This window comes from Larimichthys crocea, chromosome X (assembly GCF_000972845.2).
Source record: "Larimichthys crocea isolate SSNF chromosome X, L_crocea_2.0, whole genome shotgun sequence".
NCBI classification, from domain to species: domain Eukaryota; kingdom Metazoa; phylum Chordata; class Actinopteri; family Sciaenidae; genus Larimichthys; species Larimichthys crocea.
Genome location: NC_040020.1, coordinates 4,609,431 through 4,634,895, shown reverse-complemented (window position 1 = coordinate 4,634,895; position 25,465 = coordinate 4,609,431). Strand labels below are relative to the sequence as shown.

General features: G+C 40.5%; 2 protein-coding genes across 8 annotated transcripts; one reads left to right on the top strand and one right to left on the bottom strand.

The window, feature by feature from the left end:
- Nucleotides 1-533: 533 nt before the first annotated feature.
- pkd2 (polycystic kidney disease 2) lies at nucleotides 534-9,937 on the bottom strand. 2 transcript variants are annotated; one of them, XM_010753284.3, is made up of 15 exons: nucleotides 8,955-9,937; nucleotides 8,385-8,498; nucleotides 6,898-7,031; nucleotides 5,633-5,883; nucleotides 5,320-5,544; nucleotides 4,980-5,208; nucleotides 4,717-4,887; nucleotides 4,446-4,627; nucleotides 4,229-4,349; nucleotides 4,051-4,149; nucleotides 2,631-2,752; nucleotides 2,392-2,509; nucleotides 2,090-2,253; nucleotides 1,639-1,786; nucleotides 534-1,390 (listed from the first exon to the last, which is right to left on the bottom strand). In XM_010753284.3, the coding sequence occupies exons 1-15, from the start codon at nucleotides 9,376-9,378 to the stop codon at nucleotides 1,181-1,183; spliced, it is 2,712 nt and encodes a 903-aa protein (XP_010751586.2). In that variant the 5' UTR covers nucleotides 9,379-9,937; the 3' UTR covers nucleotides 534-1,180. The 2 variants fall into 2 exon arrangements, with proteins under 2 accessions (XP_010751586.2, XP_010751587.2); XM_010753285.3 differs by having other exon boundaries at nucleotides 2,090-2,250.
- A 3,029-nt stretch (nucleotides 9,938-12,966) lies between these two features.
- Nucleotides 12,967-22,658, top strand: g3bp2a (G3BP stress granule assembly factor 2a). 6 transcript variants are annotated; one of them, XM_027282903.1, is made up of 13 exons: nucleotides 12,967-13,146; nucleotides 15,072-15,190; nucleotides 15,284-15,365; nucleotides 15,942-16,115; nucleotides 16,310-16,400; nucleotides 16,516-16,621; nucleotides 16,712-16,892; nucleotides 17,167-17,268; nucleotides 17,895-17,997; nucleotides 18,096-18,155; nucleotides 18,328-18,459; nucleotides 18,550-18,677; nucleotides 19,899-22,658. In XM_027282903.1, exons 2-13 carry the CDS (start codon nucleotides 15,096-15,098, stop codon nucleotides 20,175-20,177), a joined length of 1,533 nt encoding a protein of 510 aa, XP_027138704.1. In that variant the 5' UTR covers nucleotides 12,967-13,146; nucleotides 15,072-15,095; the 3' UTR covers nucleotides 20,178-22,658. The 6 variants fall into 6 exon arrangements, with proteins under 6 accessions (XP_027138704.1, XP_027138705.1, XP_027138706.1 ...); XM_027282904.1 differs by lacking the exon at nucleotides 12,967-13,146 and adding an exon at nucleotides 13,187-13,454; XM_027282901.1 differs by lacking the exon at nucleotides 12,967-13,146 and adding an exon at nucleotides 13,677-13,909.
- The last annotated feature ends 2,807 nt before the right edge of the window (nucleotides 22,659-25,465 follow it).

Sequence of the window (25,465 nt, the reverse complement as noted above, 5' to 3'; positions counted from 1 at the left end):
AACAGTTATTATTTTCAACCTAATCTACAATCTTAATATCTTTTATGAAGACCCCATCTTTAATGTATAAAGTATGTGCTATGAATAATAATTGTCTTTAAAAAGGTAGATAAATTATGTTTTAGTCATTTTTTATGGTTGTTTTATTGTCACTAAAAATGAACTAGAATCTAAACCAGAGAGTAGAGCCGCCGCACCTTCATGTCAAAAGGAGCCAGCTTCAGGTATCTGATTGGGGCGCCTTCATTTGGAGGTGATCCAGGCACGTGGGAGAAGACCCCGGGACAGACCCAGAACCCGCTGTAGGGACTACATAGCCCATCTAGCCTGGGAACGCGTTGAAGGAGCTGGAACGTCCTGCTCAAACTGCTGCGAAAGAAAACTGATGTATGGAAGCGAGAAGAAGCTTAACAAATAAAACAGACTTATTTAATAACACTTTATTTTGGCATAACAGATAAAAAAAGTGAAATAGATTGTAAAAAAAAAAAAAAAGTAAGGCACAGGGAAAAAATAATAAATGCATGGGTTTCCCATGAACACTAGATGCACTCCAAATTGAAGTTTGTTTTAAGTTACAACATGTATCATAAAATGATAATAAGCTATTTAATTTGAAGCTTCATTGATGTACAGAAGATGAGTAAATATGACAGAACGTGCCACACTTGTACCTACTGAATATTAAAATAATCAGCAAAATTAACAGTCATAGAAAAATGCCTTTTTTTGGTATTTGTGTAAAATGCTAAGATGTGTGGATACAGTAATCAAAAGCAAGTGAGCATAACCTCATACTAAAATCATACGCCGAGTATGCTTGAAGGCTGGTGTATACTGTGACGTCATGCTGTACTGTAAATCCTTCATCAACCTCTTTCACACATTTCCCTTCATCATCCTGTTAAAGTTATATGTGATAAAAGCTTTAGACAGTTTAGTGAATACTTGTAGATGTCTCTCTGGAGAACCTCTGGAGAACCTTTCAGTGCATTTTTTTGAGGTGCGTTTGATTTTTTATCACCTCCTTTAAATTATGTCAACGACAGCTTCAATAAGATGTCTCATTTTGTTCTGCGAAAATGGTCCCACGTCTTCGTGTACTTTGTGTACCGCTGCCAGGAAATTTCCAATCGAGAGTTTCTTGCCAGAGTGGAATATTCTTCGCCGCGCCAAGTCCTCACACATGGCCGCTCCCGACTGTGCTTGTGTCGAGGCCGTCGGTAGACAAGGAAGAGGACGGACGGGGCCGGGGGCCGACGGGAGTGGCTGGCTGTGGGTGGCTGACCTGTGAGACCATGTCGTCAGACTCCCAGAGCTCCAGTTCCTCCCTCACCAGCCTCTCCATCTGCTCTCTGTGGGCGTCCGTGTCCCGTCCCAGACGCTCGTCCTGACAGACAAAAACAGATTAACTTGTACACAATGTTTCTAAGAAACCCGGACATGCAGGATGTCTGAGATGAGGAAATGCAGCAGGGCTTCTATTAGTGGTTTAAGATGCTGATCAAAATCTGGTGATAATTACGTGTGGATTCATCATTTATGAGCTATTTGATCGATTGTTAATATAAAATATTTATTATATAATACAGCAGCTTTAAGTGTATGTAAATGCACAGACGGTGCACTGCAGCTCACCTCCATGACTCCGTCCAGCATCCTTCCCAGCAAATCTCTCCTTTTGAGTTTAGCTCTCTCCATGGCTTCCAGCTTCACGATCACGGCATCTATCTTGGACACTATGCTGCCGATAGAGTGCTCCATCCTGTCCACACGCCTCACCAGCCTGAGGAAGAGAGAGCATTAGTCCCTTATTATACTACATGATGAACATGCCATACTTCTACAATCTGAGGACGGCAGCTTGAGCTATGTGAAAATGTATTTTCTGTATTTTTATGGACTAAACAATGACTCAATTAATTGATACTGATATTGATTATCTACTAGATGAATTGAGGCTGAACTGTATTTTAGCTTCTATGCACCCTCTTAAGTTCCACAACCACCAAAAATCAACTTCCTTTCTAGTCAAAAGTGCATATAACTGCATGTAAGTTACAGAATAACAATAATAAACGCTTCATACACTTGAAACTCTTCATAGGAGACGCCGGCTGAGCTGCTGCCACGACGACGAGAGCTGTGGCCACTGTCCTCGTCGTCGTCTTCCTCCGAGTCGTCCTGGGTGCGAGGGAAGCTCCGACCGCTGCTGGGTCTAGTCAGCGAATTGCGTTCCAGATCCAAGTCCTCCTAGCATACGAGCAGAAACACACTGAACATCTGCAGGTGTCGTGGCTGAGTGGACGTGACCACATACGTGTTTTTTTATCAGATCAATTACTAAAACCATCAGCTTTTGCTTAACAAGCTGCTGGCACCATCACTCACTCTCTCTTTCTCCAGGTCGTCCCTCATTTGCTGGTGTTCGTGCTCCGTCAGCTCCTGATCGCCATCGTGATCGTACTTGGCAAAGATGGCCTGAATCTCTGCGTCTGTGTGGCCCTTCCTGAGCAAAGAAAAAAACAAACTACAATCAGGACGTGTAGCATGAATTTGATGTTTACAAAACCAAACACAGACTACTCACAATAGTTCACAGATTATAACATTATTTGAGTTTTGTTCACCCTTTAAGGTCCTGGCGGAGTTCATCAAAGTTCAGTTTGCCCCCGGCCTGACGCAAACTGTCGGAGATGTCGTCTACTGCCGTCTTCTTCAGCCGCAACTTCATCAAAGCTTTGTTACAACCCTGAGAGAAATAAATCACATTTAGGGTTTTCCTCAACAAGTCACCTGTATAATATTATGCGATAGGGATGACAGACAGAATAGAAACACGTTATGATTGTTGATTAATCTGACAAAATAGATCTGCCACAAACTTACAATACATACAGTATACAGTAATACATCTCAGTACAAACACTTACCATTACAGCTAATCCCCTATGTCTGCCCTCTCAGCTACACTCTGCATTCCTACTATGCTTCAGGAAGGTCAGGGTGTGAGAGACATCATCTCTTTTGTTAAAGTTTTTAGACTGGGACGTGCAGTGGGGTCTGATATCTTTTGTAGTTTAGACTCTCCCTTCTCTGAATCACTTTAGGGAGTCTTCAGAGTTTGAAACTGCACTTCTGCAAAAGGAAAATTGCAAAGATGTTTCCCAAATTAGATGCTACCTACATGAGGTCACTCTGTATCACATGTTTTGGAGCTGACAAATTTTTTTTTACCATTCTGGTGAGCTTCCTGCTGCAACTTAGGGTACATTCAGATAGGATCGGGCTCTGCAGAGAGTCACTGCATGGTTGTGGGGTGTCAGGGGGGTGAGGGGTGGCTGCTCATGGTGTAACTGCTGTGAAACAATTTATCCATGCGGTCGCTCACTCTCATTTACTGTCTATGTCTCTTGACCAAAGCTCTCTCTCTCTCCCTCTCTCAAACCATCGAACGCAAACCAAAGGAAACTTCTTTGTGTCTCTATTTGGCAGCGTAAATTCTGAGCCAGACTCAGATTAAATAAAGCCCAAACACAACAGAGTGTCAGAGTTTAGTCCATGAATCAAGCTGGATAGTCTGGGTTTCAGAGACATTTCAGGCTGACTGTGAAGATTTTGCCCAATCTGAGTGTCTGATTGGCATTTTTTCAAAAGTTCAATCCACGTATTCGCTAGACGTCGCTGTGTTTTTGAGCATCTACGCCGCCTCAGCCAAAACGACTACCCCGACTCAAATGAATGGAAAACCTGCATTCTCACCGCAGTGCTGGCTCCTGTCTAAATGTATGTTTATAGTGGAGGCCCTCTACTAACAGCTTTTCTGGAAGAGATTCTCTTTTTCTTTTTCTAATGACATATAATAATATATGTATCTCTTAAAAAAATACAACCAGACCCAAAATTTGCAATATTTGGAGAAGCTTCTGGAGCTTCAGGCGTACACTCTGATCCTGTAGCCGTTCTGTCATTATTGGCGTGGCGGCTAGTGTTGACCTAATGGAAATATGCCTAACCAAAATCACAGATACATGCACTGCAGCTCAGTACCTTCTTAATGAGGTCAGTCATTTCCATCTCAGACCTCTGCTGGGACATGTCAGCCTTTACCTCGGAGTATGTGTCATTGATGATGGCCAGGAACATGTTCTACATAGAAAGAGAGAGAAACGTAGTGAGGGTCATATTGAACAACATGAACAACAGCAGGTGTGACTGCCCCACTCACCATGAGAATAAAGAAAATGAAGAAAACAAAGGTGGTGAAGTAGATCGGTCCGAGCACTGGATTCGCCTCCTCTATTTCTGAGAAGTCAAAGTCTCCCAGGATGATACGGAACTGGGTGAAACTACAAAAACAGCAAAACGTTTTTTTTTCAATAACAGTAAACATCAGTTGTTAGAGGTATTTGTACTTTTGTGGACTACACTTTGAAAGCGCTCACATGCTGGCTTGGAAAGTGCTGAAATCGTTGACTTGGGTTCCGAACACTAAGTAGGCTAGCTGAGCATATGCCAGGAAGATGATGAAGAACATGATGGCAAAACCCACGAGGTCCTTGGCACAGCGAGACATCGTGCTGGAGAGCTGGCTCATGGTCTTATTGAAGTTGATGAACTTAAAAAGCTTGAGGGGATGGGAGACGTTAGTAATTGTTAGCATCCACTGTGGTAGTTTTGGACAGATTAGGAACCAAAGGGAGAAAAGATTTATACCTTGACCCATGAAAAAAAGACGATGATTGCGGCCACGTTGTTGAACTGGACCTGAAGGTTCGCCAAAGACTCAAAGCTGGGGTGAGCACTGTGGTTCTCCAACAGGCCTTTGAGAAGGTTGCCAACCATGGCTGTTCTGGTTATGTTCATGATAATAGCAACAACACTCAACTGAAAAAAAAGAGCAGACCACAAACTCAGATGATCTGTTCACATTTCTATCTAGTGACTTCAATAATCCCAAATACGACTTTCATACACACCACGACGAGGAGAACATCCAGACAGTTCCACAGGCTCTTGAAGTAATGCAGGCGGTGGATGTGGATCTCCAGCACCTCCTCCACCACGTAGTACAGGACGAACAGGCAGAACGCTACCTCGCACAGACCCACAAAGTAGTCCCAGCTCGACACATATCGTATCAGACGCACTGTTTGGAACTGCCAGGAGGTCACCACACCACCAGTAGCAGGGAACTCCACCAACAACCTGACAAATACATCAAACTGTGATCACAGACAATCCAAAATCTAGAAATAATCATTAGCCACAGTCTTTGATTACATAGTAAATGGATGTGTTGTGACTGATGAGTTTTACCTGGCGATGCAGAAGAGGTTTATGTTCCCATTGTAGACGGAGAAGTCGAGAAAAACCGCTCTGGTGCCTCTGTCCAGCCACAGGTGATCTTTGAGAAACTGCAGTTGGACAGTTGACTCCTCTTTCGTACGAGACAGATCTTGGTAGTATCCTCCACCTCCATATTTAGATACCTGACCCCAATAGCTGCTCCCATTCATCTCACTCTCTGTTGCATACACCCACCTAAAAGACACCAGGACGAGAAGATTTAGGATGTTGATGATGTAGTGAAACACATTTTTATTCATCCGTGGTCTCCTTTTGGACTTACGGAGTTCCATTCTTGGGTCCAAAGGAGGCGGTGTCCTCGTTGCTTGGGGTGTACATGTTGTAGCAGTCCTGAACCTCGTCTCTCAGATCTTCGTGGACGGAGCAGGACTCATTGCGGACTTTGACCTGCCGGAGCCGTGGCACTCCAAGGAGGAGGTTCTCATAGTAGATGAGACTCTGATTCTCTGGCAGGCTTTTGTTGTTGTACCACACCTCCCAGTACATGCCATTGAGGAAAGGACCCTCTGTGAACTGTGAGTGAAGAATATTAAAGAGGCATTTAGACATGAGAAGATCAGTCTTTTACCACCCAAAAAGCAAATACTTTAAACTGTCTAATATCATCTTTTTTTCTATCGTACAAATTGTGAAGTTTATTATGAAAAATAAATCAACAAATGTTAACTGTGCATAGCGCAGCATCTTGTAATTCACCGTTTGTGGTGACTTTTCACTATTCTCAAAATCAGGGATTGTTGCCAAGCGTACAAGAAGAATCTACATAAAGATAAAAGCAAGTACGGCAAGGCAAGAACCATAAATAGAAAATATTAAAGACAATAATAAGACTACATGTAAAATGTGAGCACATGAAAGAATTAATTACATTGCTATAATCTCACAATAGACTATTACTTCCCTGTGCTAGAGCAACATTTCTTTCCTTTGTCTAAGTTCTGATATGTATTTTTTTTTACTGAGACAGCAACTGTGAACTGCATTTTCCATGTCTGCTTGAAGGAAAAAGTATCAGTGTACTTGATGGCATTATAATCTCATGAAATTCTGAAGACTAAAAGCTTTTTTATTAGTGACATTTGGGGAGATAATTAGATTATTCACTTTCTTGCCACCAGTTACATGAGAAGATCGATACCACTCTCACATCTGCACAGTGAGTATGAGGCTATGGCCAGGAGGCACTTAGCTTAACGAAAAATAAAAAAGAGGAAACAGCCCGTCTGGTTCTGTCTGACAGTAACAACCAGCACCTCTGAAGCTCACTAACTGGGTGGTGGTAGACAGATTTTGTTACATTAAAGCAGAACCGGACTAGCTGTTTGTTTTCCAGCTATATACTAAGTGGAGCCAACTGCCAGCTGGATGTAACCTCCTATCTAACAGACAGATATGCGAGTGGTATCGATTTTCTCATTTAACTCACAGCTAGAAATCAAATCAAGTGTATCTCTGTAAACGTCTACAGCTACTATACTATTCCTTTACATTCTTGCATTTAACCGATGTGTGAAGATTGCATTTTACCTTCCAGAAATCCTCCATAGTTGAGAGGCTCCTAAATGTGGCAGGATCCCCAGCAGACAGCGGTGTGTCCAGGAAAAGCTGAGACATGACTTTGGTATAGTAGTACATATTGGCACTCACCATCCCATAGGTCACTGCAGGGCAAATCACAGTTTAATATAAGCAATATTAGCCCATAACAAACCCTTGTTAAAACACAGAATGACACATGATGTTTTTTGTGTACATAAACGTGTTTACATGCAGCAGGACCCTGGAAAGACTTCATGAGCACAAAAAATAAACTCAAAATTAGATTAAACATAATCATGTTTCACCTATGCATTACTCGCTCTCTAGTATTTAGTTTTCATCATGGAGTAGCTCTGGAAACTGGTTTTAATAGTCAAGCTCTGTCTGGCAGAATATGCCTTAATCCAGTCTGCCAGGAAGTCATTTCCTGATCCACCCTAAACCACAGTTTGGCATTTTTCATTGCAGCAAAAAGAGAGCAGAGAGACTGCATCGTTCTTTTTTTTTTATTTTTACATCACACACATTATAAATGTGGGATTTTCATCAGTTTGTTTATCATCCCAAAATACAGGCATCAAACCTGCTGACAAGTGTTGGAGATGAGACTGTCAGATGCCAAAACCATTAAGCACACACAGTTATTGAAAAATAACTTTTCAGCTACAAGTAAGGCGCCCAGACCTGCGTCTTTGGTGCCACATTTTATGACTGCATTTACATCACTTTTCATGAGTCACTTTGATCAGCTGTCACTTCAGTTCAGTCCAGGATTAGTTGGGCACAACACTTACTGTATAGATATGTCACCAAAATGATGTATTTTCATATTTTAGGTATGTTCCTCAAACTATTTAACCGTTCTCTATCTAAAGTTATGTTTAAACATCCACCACTCTTCTTCATGCCCAATTAAGAATGTTTTTGCCCATAACTCATTAGGTTTAGTTTGTTATTTCCTCTAGAACTCAATATACTTTACTGCTTTGAACTCACTAATTATGCAATGGTTTCTGACATACCTCAGTTAAACTGTGTCTTTAAAGTATCACTGCCAAACTTAGCAAAAAGCCAAAAACCTTTAGTACTTTTACTTAAATACTTTTTATAAATTTTCTGATCTTCTGGAGCAATCGCACTACGATAAATAATTTAAATAACTTTAAAAATCAAGCTGATTTAGTATGCATACCCACTGTTGACTGATAATCCTAATTTTGTCATATTTCCAGGTGAAAACACTTCATACTCTAACATACGCCTGAGTAGAATTAGTATGTAGAAGATGTAGGATGGAAAGGTGGGCTATGTAGCACATGATGAGGCTGTTACTTAATGTGCAGGTAACCTTTCTAAACTTTAACATCAGTTTAGATTTTATTTCTCAACAGCCTCATTTTTTAAATGATTTCTGAAGGGGCACAACCTTGTGCACAAATATGTGTTATGCGTCATTTTGCAGGACGTTTACTTACAGATACAAATAGTGATGAGGAATGCGATATATGTGAGCATCTCCCTCAGCACGTTCCTGAGGTACCTTTCTCGACTGCTGTCACTGTCCTCCATCAGCTCTGTGCCCCACAAAACTGCAAAGAAACACAAGCAAGACATTAAACATTAGCACATGGACGGTACGTGGAGTGACGCAGTTGCGTGAATATTGAAAGACCTCCTCAAAAAATGTGTTATGATTTAGGAAGAGATTTGAATCAGAGAGTTGATGCTGATTTTATTTTATCAGCATTATTTTTACTTTGTTTTTTCCTGAAGCATTTTACTTATTGTATTCTAGATCATTATATAATTTTGTTAGAAGAATTTGATTATATAATTGTGAATTATGATTTGTTGAATACTTGATGGGTTGTAGCAGAGGAAAAACTAGGACTTTAACAAAGTACAAAACTGACTGATTGTTTACTATATAGTTTTAAAAACTATGGCATGCTTGACAAACATTACAGCCCTAAACTATATAACATATATTATATGTTGTCACTAGTTGTAGTAGTAATAAACAAAGCATAAAGAGAGTTACTAACTTCTAATCTTCTGGAGTATCTGCTTCATACAGCTGCGGTGGTCATGCCTGTCCTGCTGCTGAGCATCCACAGTCGGGGTCGGGTACAGTCCTCCTCTGGGGATGTGGGTGCTGCTGCCCCCGCCGGTGTAGCTGCCCAGGCCGCTGCTGCAGCTGCTGCTGGAGGCCGTGGAGACTGATCTCCTCCCGGGACTCGCTGGCGGCCAGTCAGCTTCCATAATCTCATCCTCGGGTTCAAAACCCGGGTTATCCCGACTCCACGCTTGCCTGGACGGTGGGGACGGAGTGCCTATGACTCCTCCGAGACCCAGGTCTTGATGCTGGATGTTCTCCATCTCTATCCCTTCGCTCGAGTCCAGTCTGTGGGGCAACCTGCCAGGCTGGCTCTGCGGCAGCTGCTGCGGTCTGACTCGGGATGAACTCATAGTAGTTAGCGCCGCTGCTTTTAAAAAAAATAAAATTATCCAATGCGGGGCATCTGAAGAAGTTTAACGTTGGGTAAAAAAAAAACGTAAAAACAACGTGTGATAAACGTTTATAACGGCTGAAGCATTTCGGGTTGTGGAGATACTCGAGTGTTAAACGCCTTAAGTTAGTAAAAAGTTAGTCAAATAACTAAATACTATAGATAACAGTTACATAAGCCCTTACACTGTGTGTAAAAGTCACATTAGACACTTTTAAATAAAGTTATCCTGCTCCTCGTAGCCAACCGTTAATGCTTTTTTAACTCTCACCAAACCGTTAGAAAACTTTCCTTGCGGAAAAAAAAAAAACTTCAAGCGAGCTTCAAATCCGTGTCCGTCGTTACAAAGCGATGCCTTTAAAGCGTTTTTAAAGTTGTTACCTAATAAGCTATTAAAGTTGTTACCTAACGAGCTATTTTTCGTGGGATTAAAAATGTTTACGTGAAACAAGAAGGATACTTTTCTTGCCTCAGGACAGCCATCTTGTTCTTGAACCGTTCAGCCCAAAAAACAAAAAAAAAAACAAAAAAAAATCCGTCTCGGTCTCATTTGTTCGGGATTCAGGTTACATTAGAAATCATGGCGTCGCAGTAAAAAAGGATGGAAAGCACCTCTTTTTCATTATATCATCGTTGTTATTAAAAGTTTTTTTTTTTTAATGAACGGTTTGAAGTTACAACTTGTAAATCTTGAACTGGGTTTGTGGATTGTTTTTGCTGATTCCTAAAGATTCAGTATCCTAATATAATATATTAATTTCTAAAGCATCACTGAACCCTTTACGACGATCAATAAACATATTTAAAACACTTTTTGTGTATAGAAATTGACATTACGTAATCTGTATGTCTGTTTGGGTCAGGGGTTGCTATGACAACAGGACACTTGGTTAAGACTACTAGCTGCTGTTGAACCAATCAACCAAAACACCAACAAGGTTTGGGGCTATTTTGAGTTTTTCCCTTCTTTATAAAGCATTTCAACTGTCTGTTCTCCAAAAATGGAAGTGCTGTAACATCTCATTTATCTTATTCATCTCATTATTTATCATTTATCTTAACCATTGGTGCCATGTAACTACAATAAGTACATTTACTCAGGTAGGTTACTATACTTAAGTATAACTTTGAGGTACTTGCACTTTACTTGAATATTTCTATGCTATGTTATACTTCTACTCTGGTACTTTTACTACTTTTAATTAATTTAGTTCTTTGGAGATTCAGATAACAAAGTATAATCAACTAGTACATTTTGATGTATTATTATGGATTGTAGTATGGGGTCTAAGGACAGAGGGTGTCACTCCCTGTACAGATTGTAAAGCCCTCTGAGGCAAATGTACTTTGTGACTTTGGGCTATACAAATAAAATCTGATTTGATTTGATCTGATTAAGCCACGTGGCAGTACAAATTACCCTTACCTGTACTAACTGCAACTTTAGTGATGCTTACACATTAATACACTGACAATTATTACCCAGTAATATAATATATATTACTTTGAAATAGGCCATTCTGCATAATGAATACTTTTACTTTAGTGCACTATTGCAGGTAAAACAGTATTTCTATACTGTGACTACTTTTACTTAAGTACGATCTGAGTACTCTCTCCTGCACCAGTGATCATAGTAAGTTACCAACTCTGTAAAAGTATAGTACAAGCCTCATATTAGAATTTTGCAGTTTCTAGAGACATTTCTATAAATCCCAACACTTCTTAAAATTGAAATGTCCCTCAGTATGAGAGAAACGGCAAGCTCAAAGTGTTAACAAAGACAACCTCCTCATAGAAAACATGACTTGCCAAGATACATATAGTTATCCAATTTTCCTTTATATCTGACTCAAAACAAAATACAATAATTGACACGTGTCTGCTATGGCTTTCAGATTTAAGAGTTTCGTTTCACTGGATGTTGCTGTAATGCATTTTTTCACAAAGCTTGTTTGGCCACTTGGTGGTGCTCAGTATCCACATTTGTTAAAGCTGGACCTTCATCAGTAACTAGTCTATTTTAAGCATCAGGAATGCATTCCCATTGTAAAATGTATATGCACTTGTATCAAAGCACAACATTTTTTATATCAAACAATGCAATGAAGCAGCAGGCTTTGCTCTACAGCTGATCCCTCATTGTGACCTCCTTTACGTTTCTGTAATGCTTGGAGGCTGTGACTTCAACAAGGAAGCTGTAATTGTTTTCCTTGCTACTGAAAACCAGAATTCTCAGTTAAGGAATCTGGTCTGTCATAGTATCAAGAGGTATGCCAAGTATGTAAAACATTTTTATTTTCCTTTTGAAAATGTTTCCAGAAGTTTTAGATCATCATCCCAGCAACACTGAAAAACTGAATAAACTAATTAAGAAGGTTGGTTTGTGCTAAGGACTGCTCTGGAGGGAGCCCCTGGAGCTGGTTGAGGAGAGAAGGATGCTCCATAAACTTCACAACATCATGTGCATTAGTTCACGTCCCCTACATGACCTCCTGATGAATCAGCAAAGCATATTCATTTAGAGACTCCTGCAACTCCACTGTAAATGTCTGTCTGTCTGTCTGTCTGTCTGTCTGTCTGTCTGTCTGTCTGTCTGTCTGTCTATCTAGCTATCTATCTATCTAACGATAAAACTGTTCACAGGCTTAGTAGAGTGCCTCTTTAAAACTGTGGTAGGAGATGTGCACTAAAAGGGTAATTTTTTCCAGGATAACTCATAAGAAATGTGTGCAAATGATATTAAAATGCAGGAAATTACGTAAATGTATGCAAGTATCCGTGTGTATTAAAATGCAGGAAATTACGTAAATGTATGCAAGTATCCGTGTGTTTTTAGTATAAAGAGTTTTTGGAGTAACAATCAAGCTAAGAAAGCACCAAATAATAATAATAATAATAGATAGATAGATAGATCTAGATCTTGGCTTGGGAACCGGAGGGTGGCCGGCTCAAATCCAGCATGGACCAAAAATATGGAAGGTGGACTGGTAGCTGGAGAGAGGTGCCAGCTTATCTCCTGGGCACCGCAGAGGCGCCCTTGAGCAAGGCACCAACCCCCCCCCAACTGCTCGCAGGGTGCTCCTCAGGGGGCTGCCCATCACTCTACCATCCCTCTCCACATCGCATGTCTATGAGCCCTTGTACTGCATGTGTGTGTGTTCTGTGTTTTAAAAAAATGCATGTAAATAAAACAGAATGAGAGTGATAAAGTATCGCTTCTACTTCTTCTTCTTCTATATAACTGTGTTAAGAAGTTAACCCGTGCTAAACATCTATACAAAGACTATATAAAAAAAAATAGAAAGTGACTGTAGAAATAAAAAATGTCATCTACAAAAAGAAAGAGCTCATAAGACAGCATGAGTGTGACCATCAGCACTACTACAGTCACTGTTTTTTTGGATGGCTCTCAGGAGAAAGTTTAGGGGGCGTGGTTATTTGTTTTGCGTCATAATTTATGTTGCCTAGTGTAAACAGTCCATTGGCTGAATCTTTGTAATGGGGGTTCCCTGCCCCAGATTGCAGGGGTAAAACAATAAATAGAAGCTATCACTTTAAATTTCCAATCTCTGGTACAGCAGAGATCATATACTGTTAGATAGATAGAGGGAAATATTACAACATACACCTGGGATACTCTGTATTTCAGAACAGTTTACAGTCGCTTACTCGTAGTTTAATTTATTAAAAACAATTCTGTCTACATAGATAGGTCTTTCATAAGGTAAGTTAGCCCTTCTCCAGAGCTAAGTGAGCTATGAGACGGTTGGCTGACGAGCTAACGTTTAACCGTAACCTGCTAACGTTAGCCGCATTGTCTTAATGAAAACCACCGACTGCTCGACAGACGTGATCGGTTAACATTCAAAGTTACCAGCCGGTTCGTGTCGCTACTGTACTAATAGCACAATCAGCGATTTATGTTTATTATTTTAAAACGCAACTAAGAGTGTCAAACCTTTACCTTCCTTTGTTTTCTTTGAGCTAGCGTAGCGCTCAACTTGTTTCATTGATTCTGGCTCGACAGTCGGTGTAAGTTGGAGGGTGATTTATTATCGTGTAGCGCTTGTAACGATTATGATGCAGCCGTTTATAAATTAGTAGTTTATGCTGTCAGTTTTTTTTGAGGAGCCCCCCACTGTGATAGCATGGGCATACTTCACTGGTGCCCTAACGTTTACAAATGGCTATCGCCGGGCTCAGCGTCATGTCGGCGGCTTGATTTTTTTTTTTTTCCTCGCTTCGTAATCAACGTTTCTGTGTGAAAGCACGTCAAAGTAACACCCTGACAGTTGTCCGTTTTTTCGTGTCGACCTAAAACACCGGTGTGTTTTTATGTAACACGTCCCAATCACCCGCACGTTGTGTGTGTGTGTGTGTGTGTGTGTGTTATCCGGCTGAAGGGGGAAAAACGACGACGCCACAAGTTAGCCTTAGCGCCGATGCTAACTAGCTGATGTTGCTTTGAGATGACAGCGAAGAGGCCGGTGGTTAAGATTTAATATTCATATTTTTTTTACAGGCTGTATGACGTTGATCTAGATGAAACTATAGGCTCACAGTGCTGTGTGTTTTTAAACAGGCGTTTTATGAACGGAAATCATGAATCCGTCGTGCTAATGTGGCTAATGAACATGCGACAAATGTGAGAAATGGCAAAATGTTGTTAGACACGAAAAGGCCTCTAACTCGTAAGAGCAAGGCCACTTCTCTACAAAGGGACGTGCAGATGTGTGAGACACACACGTAACGTTTAGAGTAAAGTGAATTAATTGTTTTTTTTTTTCTGTGCTGTCCAACGTGAAAGCCTTTTTTGCTCAGGTCGCTTCCCCTTTTTCACCTACAGCCGGTTTCCCCTCTTTGTCTCATTGGATGGACGTGATGGCGCAGTTGGATGTTAGCTGCTGTGTTAGCCAGATAGCTCAACAGTCAGCTGTCGTGCCTCTGCCAAGAGGATTGATGTGGGGGGGTCAGAGGAAAAAAAAACATTGGCCCTCATGAGACAAAGAAAGTGAAACGTTGTGTGCTGCTAAAAGTAGCCGTCTTAATTTACCCTATGTGCTTCCTGTACTTGTTTTGCTTTAACACGTCTGTGTTGTTTACCTTAAGCACAGTTTGTGTGGACCCAGTATAAGCTTCCTCAAAACGGCCTGACTTACAATTTATGTAGCAGTGCAACTGACTCCAGCTTAATTTTCCAAGTCATTGTCTGCTGCACTCAAGTTGCCACTTGATTTATATAAGCCTGCTCTAAGCCAATGCAGCCTAATGCAAAAAAGCTCTGCAACATATCCAACCTTTTTTTTAATGCAAGTTAAAAAATCGCATTGTTTTGGAAAGGTTCGACTTTATGGTCATTTTCTGGGACTGTAGACTGTGGGGCTGTTGAATTGTATTGTGTAACACAGCAGTAAAATCTTGGGACAAATCGAGAGCCTCCAAAATGATCATCATGTTCAATAATCGCAGCAACATAGCTGTCACAAAAGTTGGATTTATTGCTGGGCTGTTGCAGTGTACTGCATTATTTTTAGCCAAGTCATAACAACCCGTCAGCTGACGATTTATGTACGTGTTGTGTATCGATGTTAATGTGTACTTCCAGCTGGCATTATTACAATTAAACATTTTGTTTATCTTCTTTTTCAGCACTTAATATTGTTTACCAAAGAAATGGTGATGGAGAAGCCAAGTCCCCTGCTTGTAGGGCGGGAGTTTGTGAGGCAGTATTACACACTCTTAAACAAGGCGCCAGATTTCCTGCACAGGTAAATTAACAACATGTGATGTCGTAGATACTAAATCTGAAAGTGTTTTTGTAATATGTTGTATGACTAATGGTCATATTGTGGTGCTTTCAGGTTTTATGGGAGGAATTCTTCCTATGTTCATGGAGGACTTGACCCAAGTGGGAAGCTGGCAGAAGCGGTCTACGGGCAAGCGGTAGGTGCTATTGACCAGTAATGGAGAATCACATTTAAAATATAGTGCAGGTGTCTCATAAGTGGTGATAAATAAGTACTCTTTTTATTGAAATTGAACATGGCGCGAAATTAATAATAAGCAGCATTCGAGCAACATGGGAAATAACAGTTGACATGATTATCAGATCTCTTCGTACCTTCTCAGTAACAACCTCACATTAGAATAAATATCAGTACTTCTGATTAACTCTGAGCAAAATGGAGTCTGACTGAAAATATTGTTGCCCTGCTTTCAAGGTTGAGCTGAGTAATGAATATGAAAGTAAACGACAGACTTGCTGACCTCAGATTATTACTAACTGCCAAAAAACTGAAGTCAATGGGAGTTGGTTATTAATCATCTTATAACACAGTTTTGTAACAAACAGAAATTGGCTGAAAGGTCAAGTGTGTTTTTTTTCAGTGACATGAGCAATTTTCAGTTAATAATACCCTAATTGATTAAATGCAAAATTAGGCTCAGAAAAACAAGAAATATACATTTTGACCAATTGTTTATTTCATTGTGTTATCCACTTGTCTCTGCATTTCTCAGGAAATCCACAAGAAGGTCATGTCCCTGCAGTTTAGTGAATGCCACACAAAGATCAGGCATGTGGATGCCCATGCCACACTGAGTGATGGCGTGGTGGTGCAAGTCCTCGGAGAATTGTCCAACAACGGTCAGCCCATGAGGAAGTTCATGCAAACTTTTGTGCTTGCTCCAGAGGTGAGTGCTTCTACCTGTTTGTACTATTAATGAGCAACAAGATTAAGTAACAACAGTAACAAATAGTTGTTTTCTGAGAATTATGGCTAAATTATTAACTGTAAATATAAAATCATTTAATATTTGGACATTTAATTGGCTTAGCTGGTAGAGTGTGTGACTTTTTTTTCTCTTTGCATGACATATTTCTTCAGGGTTCAGTGGCAAACAAGTTCTACGTCCACAATGACATCTTCCGTTACGAGGACGAGGTTTTTGGAGACTCTGAAGCTGAGCTTGATGAGGGTAAGATGTTCACAAATATCTAGATGTTTATCTTTTTAGTTCATGTTTTTGTGATTTTTAAATGTGAGAGTGCAGATAAGTTGTCAATTTGTTTATTTTCTTTTATCTCACTTAGAATCAGAGGAGGAAGTTGAGGAGGAGCCAGAGGAAAGGCAGCCGTCCCCTGAGCCGCTTCAAGAAAGCCCCAACAGCTCCACCTATTACGAGCCTCATCCTGTCACGTAAGCTAAAACCTCATAACCTAATTAATATACCATAATAACCTAATATTATTGGTGTGAGCTGACAACGTGCTGATTTGTGCTCTGTAGTAATGGTGTAGAGGAGCCCATGGAGGAACCAGCTCCAGAACCCGAGCCAGAGCCTGAACCAGAGCCCAAAGTAGAGGAGATCAAGCCTGAAGCAGATGAGAAGGTTCTGGAAGAGATGGAGGAGAAAGCACCTTCACCGGCCCCTGTGGAGTCTCCACCAAACACCCAGGAGCCTCCCAAGGTAAGAATGATGTGTCTCTACTGTATGTGGCATACTGGCCTTGCATGAGCTTTATCATTGGCCACACTAGCCATACTTATGTCCTTGTCTAATGTATCAGCTATGCTACGCATTAAAAAGAGACCGATCCATTTTCTAGTCTTTTGTTATGCAGAATCCAGCAGCATAGCGCCTAATCCAACAGAGATTTTAGTGTGTTGCCCAAAGTTACATCTACTGATAGTAGAATGTTTATTGTCAGCGCCATAACAATGCATTGCTGCATCCCTCACAGACTTTCTCCTGGGCCTCGGTGACCAGTAAAAACCTGCCTCCCAGTGGCACAGTCACCTCCTCTGGAATTTCACCCCATGTTGTTAAAGCTCCAAGCTCACAGGTAACCAAACTACCACTGCCACAGAGCACATTAGACGTAGGTCACTGTGTACAAGTCTACTGCCGTGTTTATTTCAAACTTACCGTATTGATCATCAGAGAGTGGTTAACGGCATCAGTAGATTTACAATAGCAAGGTTTACAATGAGTCCTGAAAGCTCTAAATAAATGAATCTCACCGAAAACACAGGCAGTGGTGGGTTTGTGGTACTGTCTTTTATTTATCTCCAAAAGAACATATTTCCTTTTCCAAGCACTTTGCGAAACACATGATATCACTTATGTACTGTATTCTGTTAAATCCCATAAATTATTTGGATTATTTGTACAGCAGTTTAGACTTCCTTTGGCCATATAAGTGCCGCTATTCTATATCATAGAAAACAAGTCTGATTGTCAATGTGTAATTTATCACATTAAATGCAGAAATCAAACTAAAACTGTACTGCTCAGTCGGATAAGCGGGAGAAGATGAAGTACTGCTTAGTTGTTTTTCAAAAATTCAAAGTAAACTAAAATGCAGATCCAGTCCTAAACTGATACTCTAGAGCACGGTGTGAAGCAGTGATGAAAAGGATGTGTGATTCATTTAGTCTTTTTTTTGTGTCCCACCCTTCGCCCACACAGCCCAGAGTCGAAGCCAAGCCGGAGACACAGACAGCGCCTCTTCGGCCCAGAGACCAGCGCACGCGCGACAGACCGGCGTTCACTCAGCGGGGTCCCAGACCTGGTAATGCCAACACCTATTCCCCAGATTTAGGGTTTGTCACGGTCTTTTAGCTTTTCATCTGGCTTATTCTCTTACCTGCACGTCTCTGTCACTATTAGATGGTGTTGCATCCTCGGAGTCACAAACGGGAAAACCACACTTGAGTTTTGTTAACAAAGGTAAACCTCATCGGTTTTTCTTTGAATACTGAGTGAGGATATTATTTAGTCACTGTCTTCTTACATGGGGCATAAGTTTTCTTGAGGGCTGGAATTTTACTTTCATTCAAATGATTCATGTGAACTGCTGTGATGAGTTTTTTTCTGATGTGCCTCTTCTTCTGACCCGCAGGCGGCAGGGGAGATGCTGAATCTGGTGACATGGACAGCAGGCGGATTGTCCGGTACCCAGACAGCCACCAGCTTTTTGTTGGCAACCTCCCACATGACATTGACGAGAGTGAGCTCAAAGAGTTCTTCATGAGTAAGTTTCCTTGAAAATCAACACATGGCCTCTTTTTTTTAAAGTGTCAATAAATGAGTTTAATTAAATACTTTTTTCCCCCCTTTGCAGCATATGGAAATGTTGTGGAACTCCGGATCAACACCAAGGGCGTTGGTGGGAAACTGCCCAACTTTGGATTTGTTGTCTTTGACGACTCTGATCCAGTACAAAGAATCCTGGGGGCCAAGGTAGAAGGGGCATGTATTGACATTTCATTACCCACTTTCATTCTTTTGGTGGTGGTTTGGTGACACACACTTCTGCAATCAGTCTGACCCTAAATCTGTCACGGCAGCGATAATTCGCACAGCCACTGTCTGTTTCCCATTGTCATGTCACTAACAAATCAAGCTTTAAACGGATATCTGAGATCTGTTCAGACCACAAGGAGCCGTGTTGCAAGAGGTGCAGGTGTAATTAAAATAGGAGCAAAGAAGTGCAGTTTGAGGCAGCAACACATTACAAAGCGGTTAATACTGACTTTGAAGCTTTCTCCAAAAAAGTAGATTAGCGCAACGCTACACTGCACAAAGTTTTCTAACTGGAACATTTGTAATTATTTTGGTTTTGACTGGTCAGCGTGCTGGGCTCATTGACGGCTGAATCGTGCTGTGGTAAAAGTTGAACCAGGAAGTTTTGTAGGACAGCCTCAATTTTTTTTTTTTCGTAACCTCTGGGGTGAAAATTTGGCTGTGCAGATGCATTGGTCTCTTTTTAAAGGCTGTGTGTTGTTCTAGTTACAGATATTTATATAAATATTTTACTTTTAAGCTAAAAAAATTTTATTGGTTAGTTTAGAAATCAATAGAAAATCTGAGTGAATAATCAAACTTAATTTGGGACGAGCATTTTAACACAGTAATGTGTAAAATAACACAAGGGCCAAGTTGATTCATGAAATATGATCCAGTTTGAGTTTGGACACATAAAACTGAGCATGGCAACACTCGTTTCATCTCCAGGTAAACAGTAGATATACCAAGCTCGTGTAACAAGGTAATCCATCATGCGCCTACACTTGCATGTTATTGATTTACTACTTGTCATAAAACGTGTTGAGCCAGGTTGAACTTTTTTCCCCAGACAACCCTGCGTGTTTTTTTTGCCTCTGCGTCCCCCACTGCGACACCAGGCCGGCCTCAATCAAATGAATAAAGGGGTTGGATTTTTTCACACTGGGCTAAAGTCGGTCTGAACACAGCCTCAGAGATTAAATAGTTTCACTGGCAGCGACAAAGAACTTGTCAGGTCAGACTGATTCGACACAGAGCAGTGCTTCCATAGAGTCTGGGACAGATTAACAAACTTGTGTGCAAACCAGTGAATGATGTGGGTTGTGAAATAGACTGGGGAAATACTTCAGTGCTGGTTTTCTCCTGTAATGACCTTGTTGTTTTTTTTCTCTTTTTTTCCTGCAGCCCATCATGTTTCGAGGCGAGGTGCGTCTGAATGTGGAGGAGAAGAAGACGAGGGCGGTGCGTGAACGAGAGACCCGCGGCGGCGACGAGCGTCGGGACATGAGGCGCAACGACCGGGGCCCCGGAGGTTCGCGAGGCATCGTGGGAAGCGGAATGATGCGTGAACGCGACGGGAGGGGACCACCACCTCGAGGCGGCATGGCCCCCAAACCTGGCATGGGCTCCGGACGAGGCTCTGGAGGCCAGGGAGAGGGTCGCTTCACAACCCAGCGCCGCTGAGAAGAGCACCACCTGCAGTGTGGAAATAGTACCGTGTTCTTCATCTTCAAACCGTTCTCGTTAACGAAAAGAAATCTTCATGTATAAACGTATATATTTGTTTTTTGTTTTATTTTTTATTTTTTGTTCCCTCTTTGCTTTGGAATGTGACACAGCCTGTCAACCATTTGTTTGTGAAATAGACATAACAAAATAAGCAAACAAAAAAATTTTTTTTCGCTTATTAGCTGTGAGCTGAGCATCCTTTTCGGGGTATCTCAAGAATTCACAAACTTTAATTTGTAAATTCGTGAAAAAAGGCAAACCAACCAGGAGTAATCTGCCACATTAGGAGGGACTGATAAGACTTTTAACTACGACAATACAGCCCATCATTTGGAAAAGAGATTATATGCCTTGACTTAACTGGGGCGCTGCTTCACGAAATCCCTCTATTGCACATTTTATATGGTAGTTTTCTGCCCGTTACTGTTGGAGAAGAGTGAGATGCAAAATTTGTGCAGTTCCAGGGGAAAAGCTTGCCTTTTACTTTTTTCCTTTTTGAGAGACCACTGCTTCAAAATTGCATAATGCACTCATCAATATGCACTAATGGGTACTTTTGTCGTATTACATTGACATCCATGCTCGGAACGCAGCTGGAGAGACCTCTGTTTTGTCTCAAAGCGATACGACTTACCGGGGCAGGCCTCGCTTTACAGCCTGTCCGCTGTGACCAATGTACTTTTCACACTTTTGACCCAAAACTACGCTTCAATTACTGCTGGATGGACACAAGATGACAAGCAAATCTACATTATATTTTTCCTCATTTATAAATCAAAAAAAACAACAAAAAAAAAGCTCAAATCCTGGACTTTCACCAAATGAGTGGGGGGACAAAGGATAAACAAGAAACAAAGTTGAACAATAGAAGAGTGGTGGTAACGATGGCTGCTCGCGCGTTTTTTCTTTTTTGTTTTGTTTTTTTTCTCTTCTTTCGATTCCAAGTTTGTTTTTTTCTTCATGTTTTTCCCTGCCAGCTAGACCGCGAAACTGGGATGGACGACACCTTCCCTCCCTCCCTCTTCCCTCCCTTCGGAGTAACCGAATAAATGTACAACAAAAATGATAGTTTACTGTATGTTTTGTTGTCTGTGTGCATTTTAATTTCTCTCTCTCTCTCTCGACTTGATAAGAGCATGATGGTGCCTTCTATTTCACCTTTTTCCAGTCTTACTAAAGCGGTTCGGGCTTTTTGCCGCCTCCTAATGCGGAGCTGCTCGTTTTGAACTATTGTCTTTTTGGGAGCAGATACAAAAAAAAAAAAAAGAAATTGCAGTATTCACACGATTTAAGTTTTCAGGTGCATATTTCTTTTTTTTTTCCATACTGTTTTACTACCTAAGATGATCTGTTGTGAGTTTTGTACATTTGTTTTGTACTGTGTCTGTTCTGGGTTTTGTAGAGACAATAGGTGCCTCGAGTTCTGTTTGATTGTTAAATGGTTAAAAGCATCTGAAGAACTACTCCCAAAAAAAAAAAAGGTACATTAAAGATGGTGACAGAGGAATGCTTGGTCCTTGGTTTAACATGTCATCGCTCGACAACGATTTTCAGTGAAGTTTGCCGTTTTTGGAAAGAGTTCAGATACTGTCGATTCTTACGTTTTCAGTCTGACCATAGTTTTTTGACTCATGGCAGCACTCAGGTTAATCCCTGGACTCAAAAGTTGTCAGACTGTTCTTTTTCTCAGCAACAATTTTGTAATTATCTGTGCGGGTGGGCGGGCGTGAGTCTCAGCCTACAGACTAGCAAATAATTGTGCTCACTTTTCTAGCTGTTTATGCATTTGTATTTTCATATGCTGATTATTCATTGTGCTTTTTATTCTTTTTTTTTTTTCTTCTTCTTTTTTCTTTTTCCATTCAAGGCAGATCTAATCTGGATGCCATAATAGTCGTCTCCTCCTTCTTGGCGCATTTTTCTTTTTACCACTCTGTAGGGAGGGAAGGCCTTTTGGTTTCAGCTGGAAAGGAAAACATGACAAACATGAGATGTTATCTTTTTTTCTTTTCTTTTTTTTTTGTTATCTTGCACTGATTATGGGAAGTGAAATTTGATGTAGCATTTTTCTGGACAAATATACTTATGAGGTCTTCCTTGTCTGGTGGTATTGCACTATTTTCCCAACATTTCTGGGACAATCTGTCAGTTTGAACACAGCTCCAAATTTCTTATCTGGCAATGAAGAAAAAAAAAAAGTTCACATCTTGTTAATTAGCATGAATTAATAGTCGCCCTGTTGCAGTTTCAAACAAGGTTTCATGGCGTATTTGATGTAGTTTTCCAGAGCGACGCTCGGCTACTCTCCCTTGTAGTTGAGAATAAATATTTTCAGATGTGAGAATAGTTTTCAATAGAGAGACTCTTAATTTCTTACCATCAGTCTTTGACCTAATATTACAGAAAAATTACAGCTCTCTTGGTCTTTTGAGTGTTTTTAACAGACAGCTCTTATGGGTGCCTCTACCCCCGAATGTTTATTTGTCAGGTAATTGCTTAACACGGGCACTTGACTGCAATCATCACTTTTTACAGCAATGGTCAATGAAGAGAGTGGTGAAGAAGAGCCATCATGCTTTCAGACCAATCTGTGCTTTTACATTATTGTAGTGGTGGTTTGGGGGGGAAAAGAAAAATGTTTGAGCATATGAATTTACAGTTGGGTTGTTCTTTTTCACTGAGGTTTTCAACAACTCGCCCTTTTTCCAAACTTTAAAGGATCCTCGTAAGAAAAAATATATATAGATATATATAAATCCTGTAAATTTATTTTCCTGTGGTTAAAAATGCAGTAGAGTGGATCCTCATTGTGAATCATTCCAGTCCTTTTTGAATGGAAATTAGAAGTACCTTCTTGGCTTTAGCAGGTGTGGTAAACAGTTGGCTGCCATCTTAATTTTACTGTGTTTACCCTTTACTTGTTGCTAGTACAAAAGTGTTGCAGGTGGAGAAACTTTTTTTTTTTTGTTTTTTTAGTTTTTTTCTTTTTTTCCTTTCTATTTTGAATGTGTTGGACTTAACATACAATAAACTACTGATATCAGCACCACTCATACCGTTTGTCATGTTTGCAGGCTCTATTTTAAAAATGTAAATAAAACCGTGAACATGCGGAAGAAATCAGGCTTGCACTGGGCGAGTTTACAGGCAGATGTGGTGCAGTTTTATTTGTTTTTATTTCACACTTTGCACTTGAAGGGACAACATTTGGTTGTAGCCTCTTTTTTTACTCTTTAAATGTTACGATTAAAAGGCAGTCCATAGATTTTACACATAGAGGTCATTGTTGGTGTTACTTTGTCAAGGTTAAAAGAAAATCCCAGCTTTGTGTTTGGAGCAAGCGCCTCGGTGTCTGCCAAGTGAAGCCAATGCGGAAGTGCCAAAAACTGCAGTTCCTCAAATGTCCACTTGAGGCTGGCTGCAGAACAAGTCAATCTGCATCAGCCTCCATGTTAAAATGTCCAACTTCACAGCAGAAATAAACATGTTTACAGCCTGGTACAAATAACGGGTTTGGTCTCTACAGCTAATTTACCCATTCATGACAACTGTACTGAGTGAATTTTTTAAACTCCCTATATAACTTATATTAAGGCTTAAAGATATGTGTAATTAACAGCGTGGCCGCTTTAATTGACAGGTTGGTGTCATTACAAGTGACTTGTTTGAGCATCCAGGTGTCGTTCAGGTCTCCCAATGATTCACATCTGTGTCCAGAGCCACCACTGTCCATTCTTTACACTGTCAGTGGTTTGGAGACACGATTATAAAACAATAAGTCAGTGTTACAAATGTGTAGAGTTTAAAATATGTGTTCACCTGGCTGAGATGCTAAGAAATGCATTTATGTAAGAGTAAGTGTTGGATGTAATGTCCCCATAAAATACCAAGCAGTAAATGGATCTTCTAATATTGTCTATCCTACATAATGGAAGTACTATGTAGCTGTAGTAAAACTTTAAAAGTTAAGTAAGTAAACACAGATGTGAAAAACAATCTTTGCAAATGCTCTATGAGGAAGAAAATACCCAACAACTTTAAGACTGAAAGACACAAGCTGATGATTAACTGCTTCTTATTCATTTATAACTGGTAAACTTGCATGTTCAAAGGATTTAGCAGCACCTCCTGTATCTCCTCAGTCACCGTCGCTCTCCTCTTCAGATGACATTTCGCTTGATGCCGGATGAAACCTTTCAGCCAGGAGAGGACCTCTTAGATTTCCTGTTGGACTGCTGCCGCTGTGAGGAAACCGGCCCGCTGGGAGGTGTTTATCTCTCTGAAGATCCAAGAACCGCTGAAGAGCTGAGAGGAAGCCAGGTGCATTAAAAGGTGAGTGTGGAAGAAGTCGCCCTCCTGCTTGTGTAAACCTGGCATTAACAGCACCTTGTCCATACACGGCTGGATTAGGTGGGAGAACGTAGTAAGGTATAATAGGTTGGTAGATCACTTTAGGTGGAAGTGGAGGAGGGGGTTTCTGAGGCGTGTTCTGGGATGGTTTAGTGACGGGGATTAGAGGTGGAGGAGTGGGGGTGATATCCGTCAAAGGATCGTCAGTGATGGGAAGAATCTGACATGGAGGGGTTTCATCTCTCATCATAGCAGCAGAGGATCCTGATAAAATACAAATATGGTTCAGCATTAAAATTCAACCATGCGAGAATGTTATATTAAGAAGTTATTGCACGTCATACCTTGTTTTCCATTTTCTAAGGCTGCATGTTGATGTCTAACAGGAAGAGCTCCTTGAAGAAAAGACAGATTATGTTCACCAGACACCAAAAACATTTTTAAATCAATAAATCTAAATGACTTAAGATGATTTCAACATTTTATTTATTCAATGAACTGTTTATAAAATAAAAACAGATACATTTAAAAGAATAGTGGAATAAAATTAATAGACAAAAGGGCATTAAGTTATACAAGATTTAGGAAAACTCCACTAGAATTATTATCACTCCTGGCAATGTGCAGAGAACCTCAACATATCATAACATATGTAACCAAACAATTAAATAAAATTGCAAATTGCACTGAAGAATTTGATATGGACTCTTTCTAGATGTATACAGCCATGTCAGTATGTGCATACACAGATTTTCTATTAACATGACATATTTCACATCTTCTGTATTTGTTTTTGCTTTTTGCTTTTTTTTCTTCTAGTTTGAAGGTGATTTTGGTGTCACATATTTCTGTGAACCAATCAGCGTTCAGCAACATTTGATTCAAAACATGTA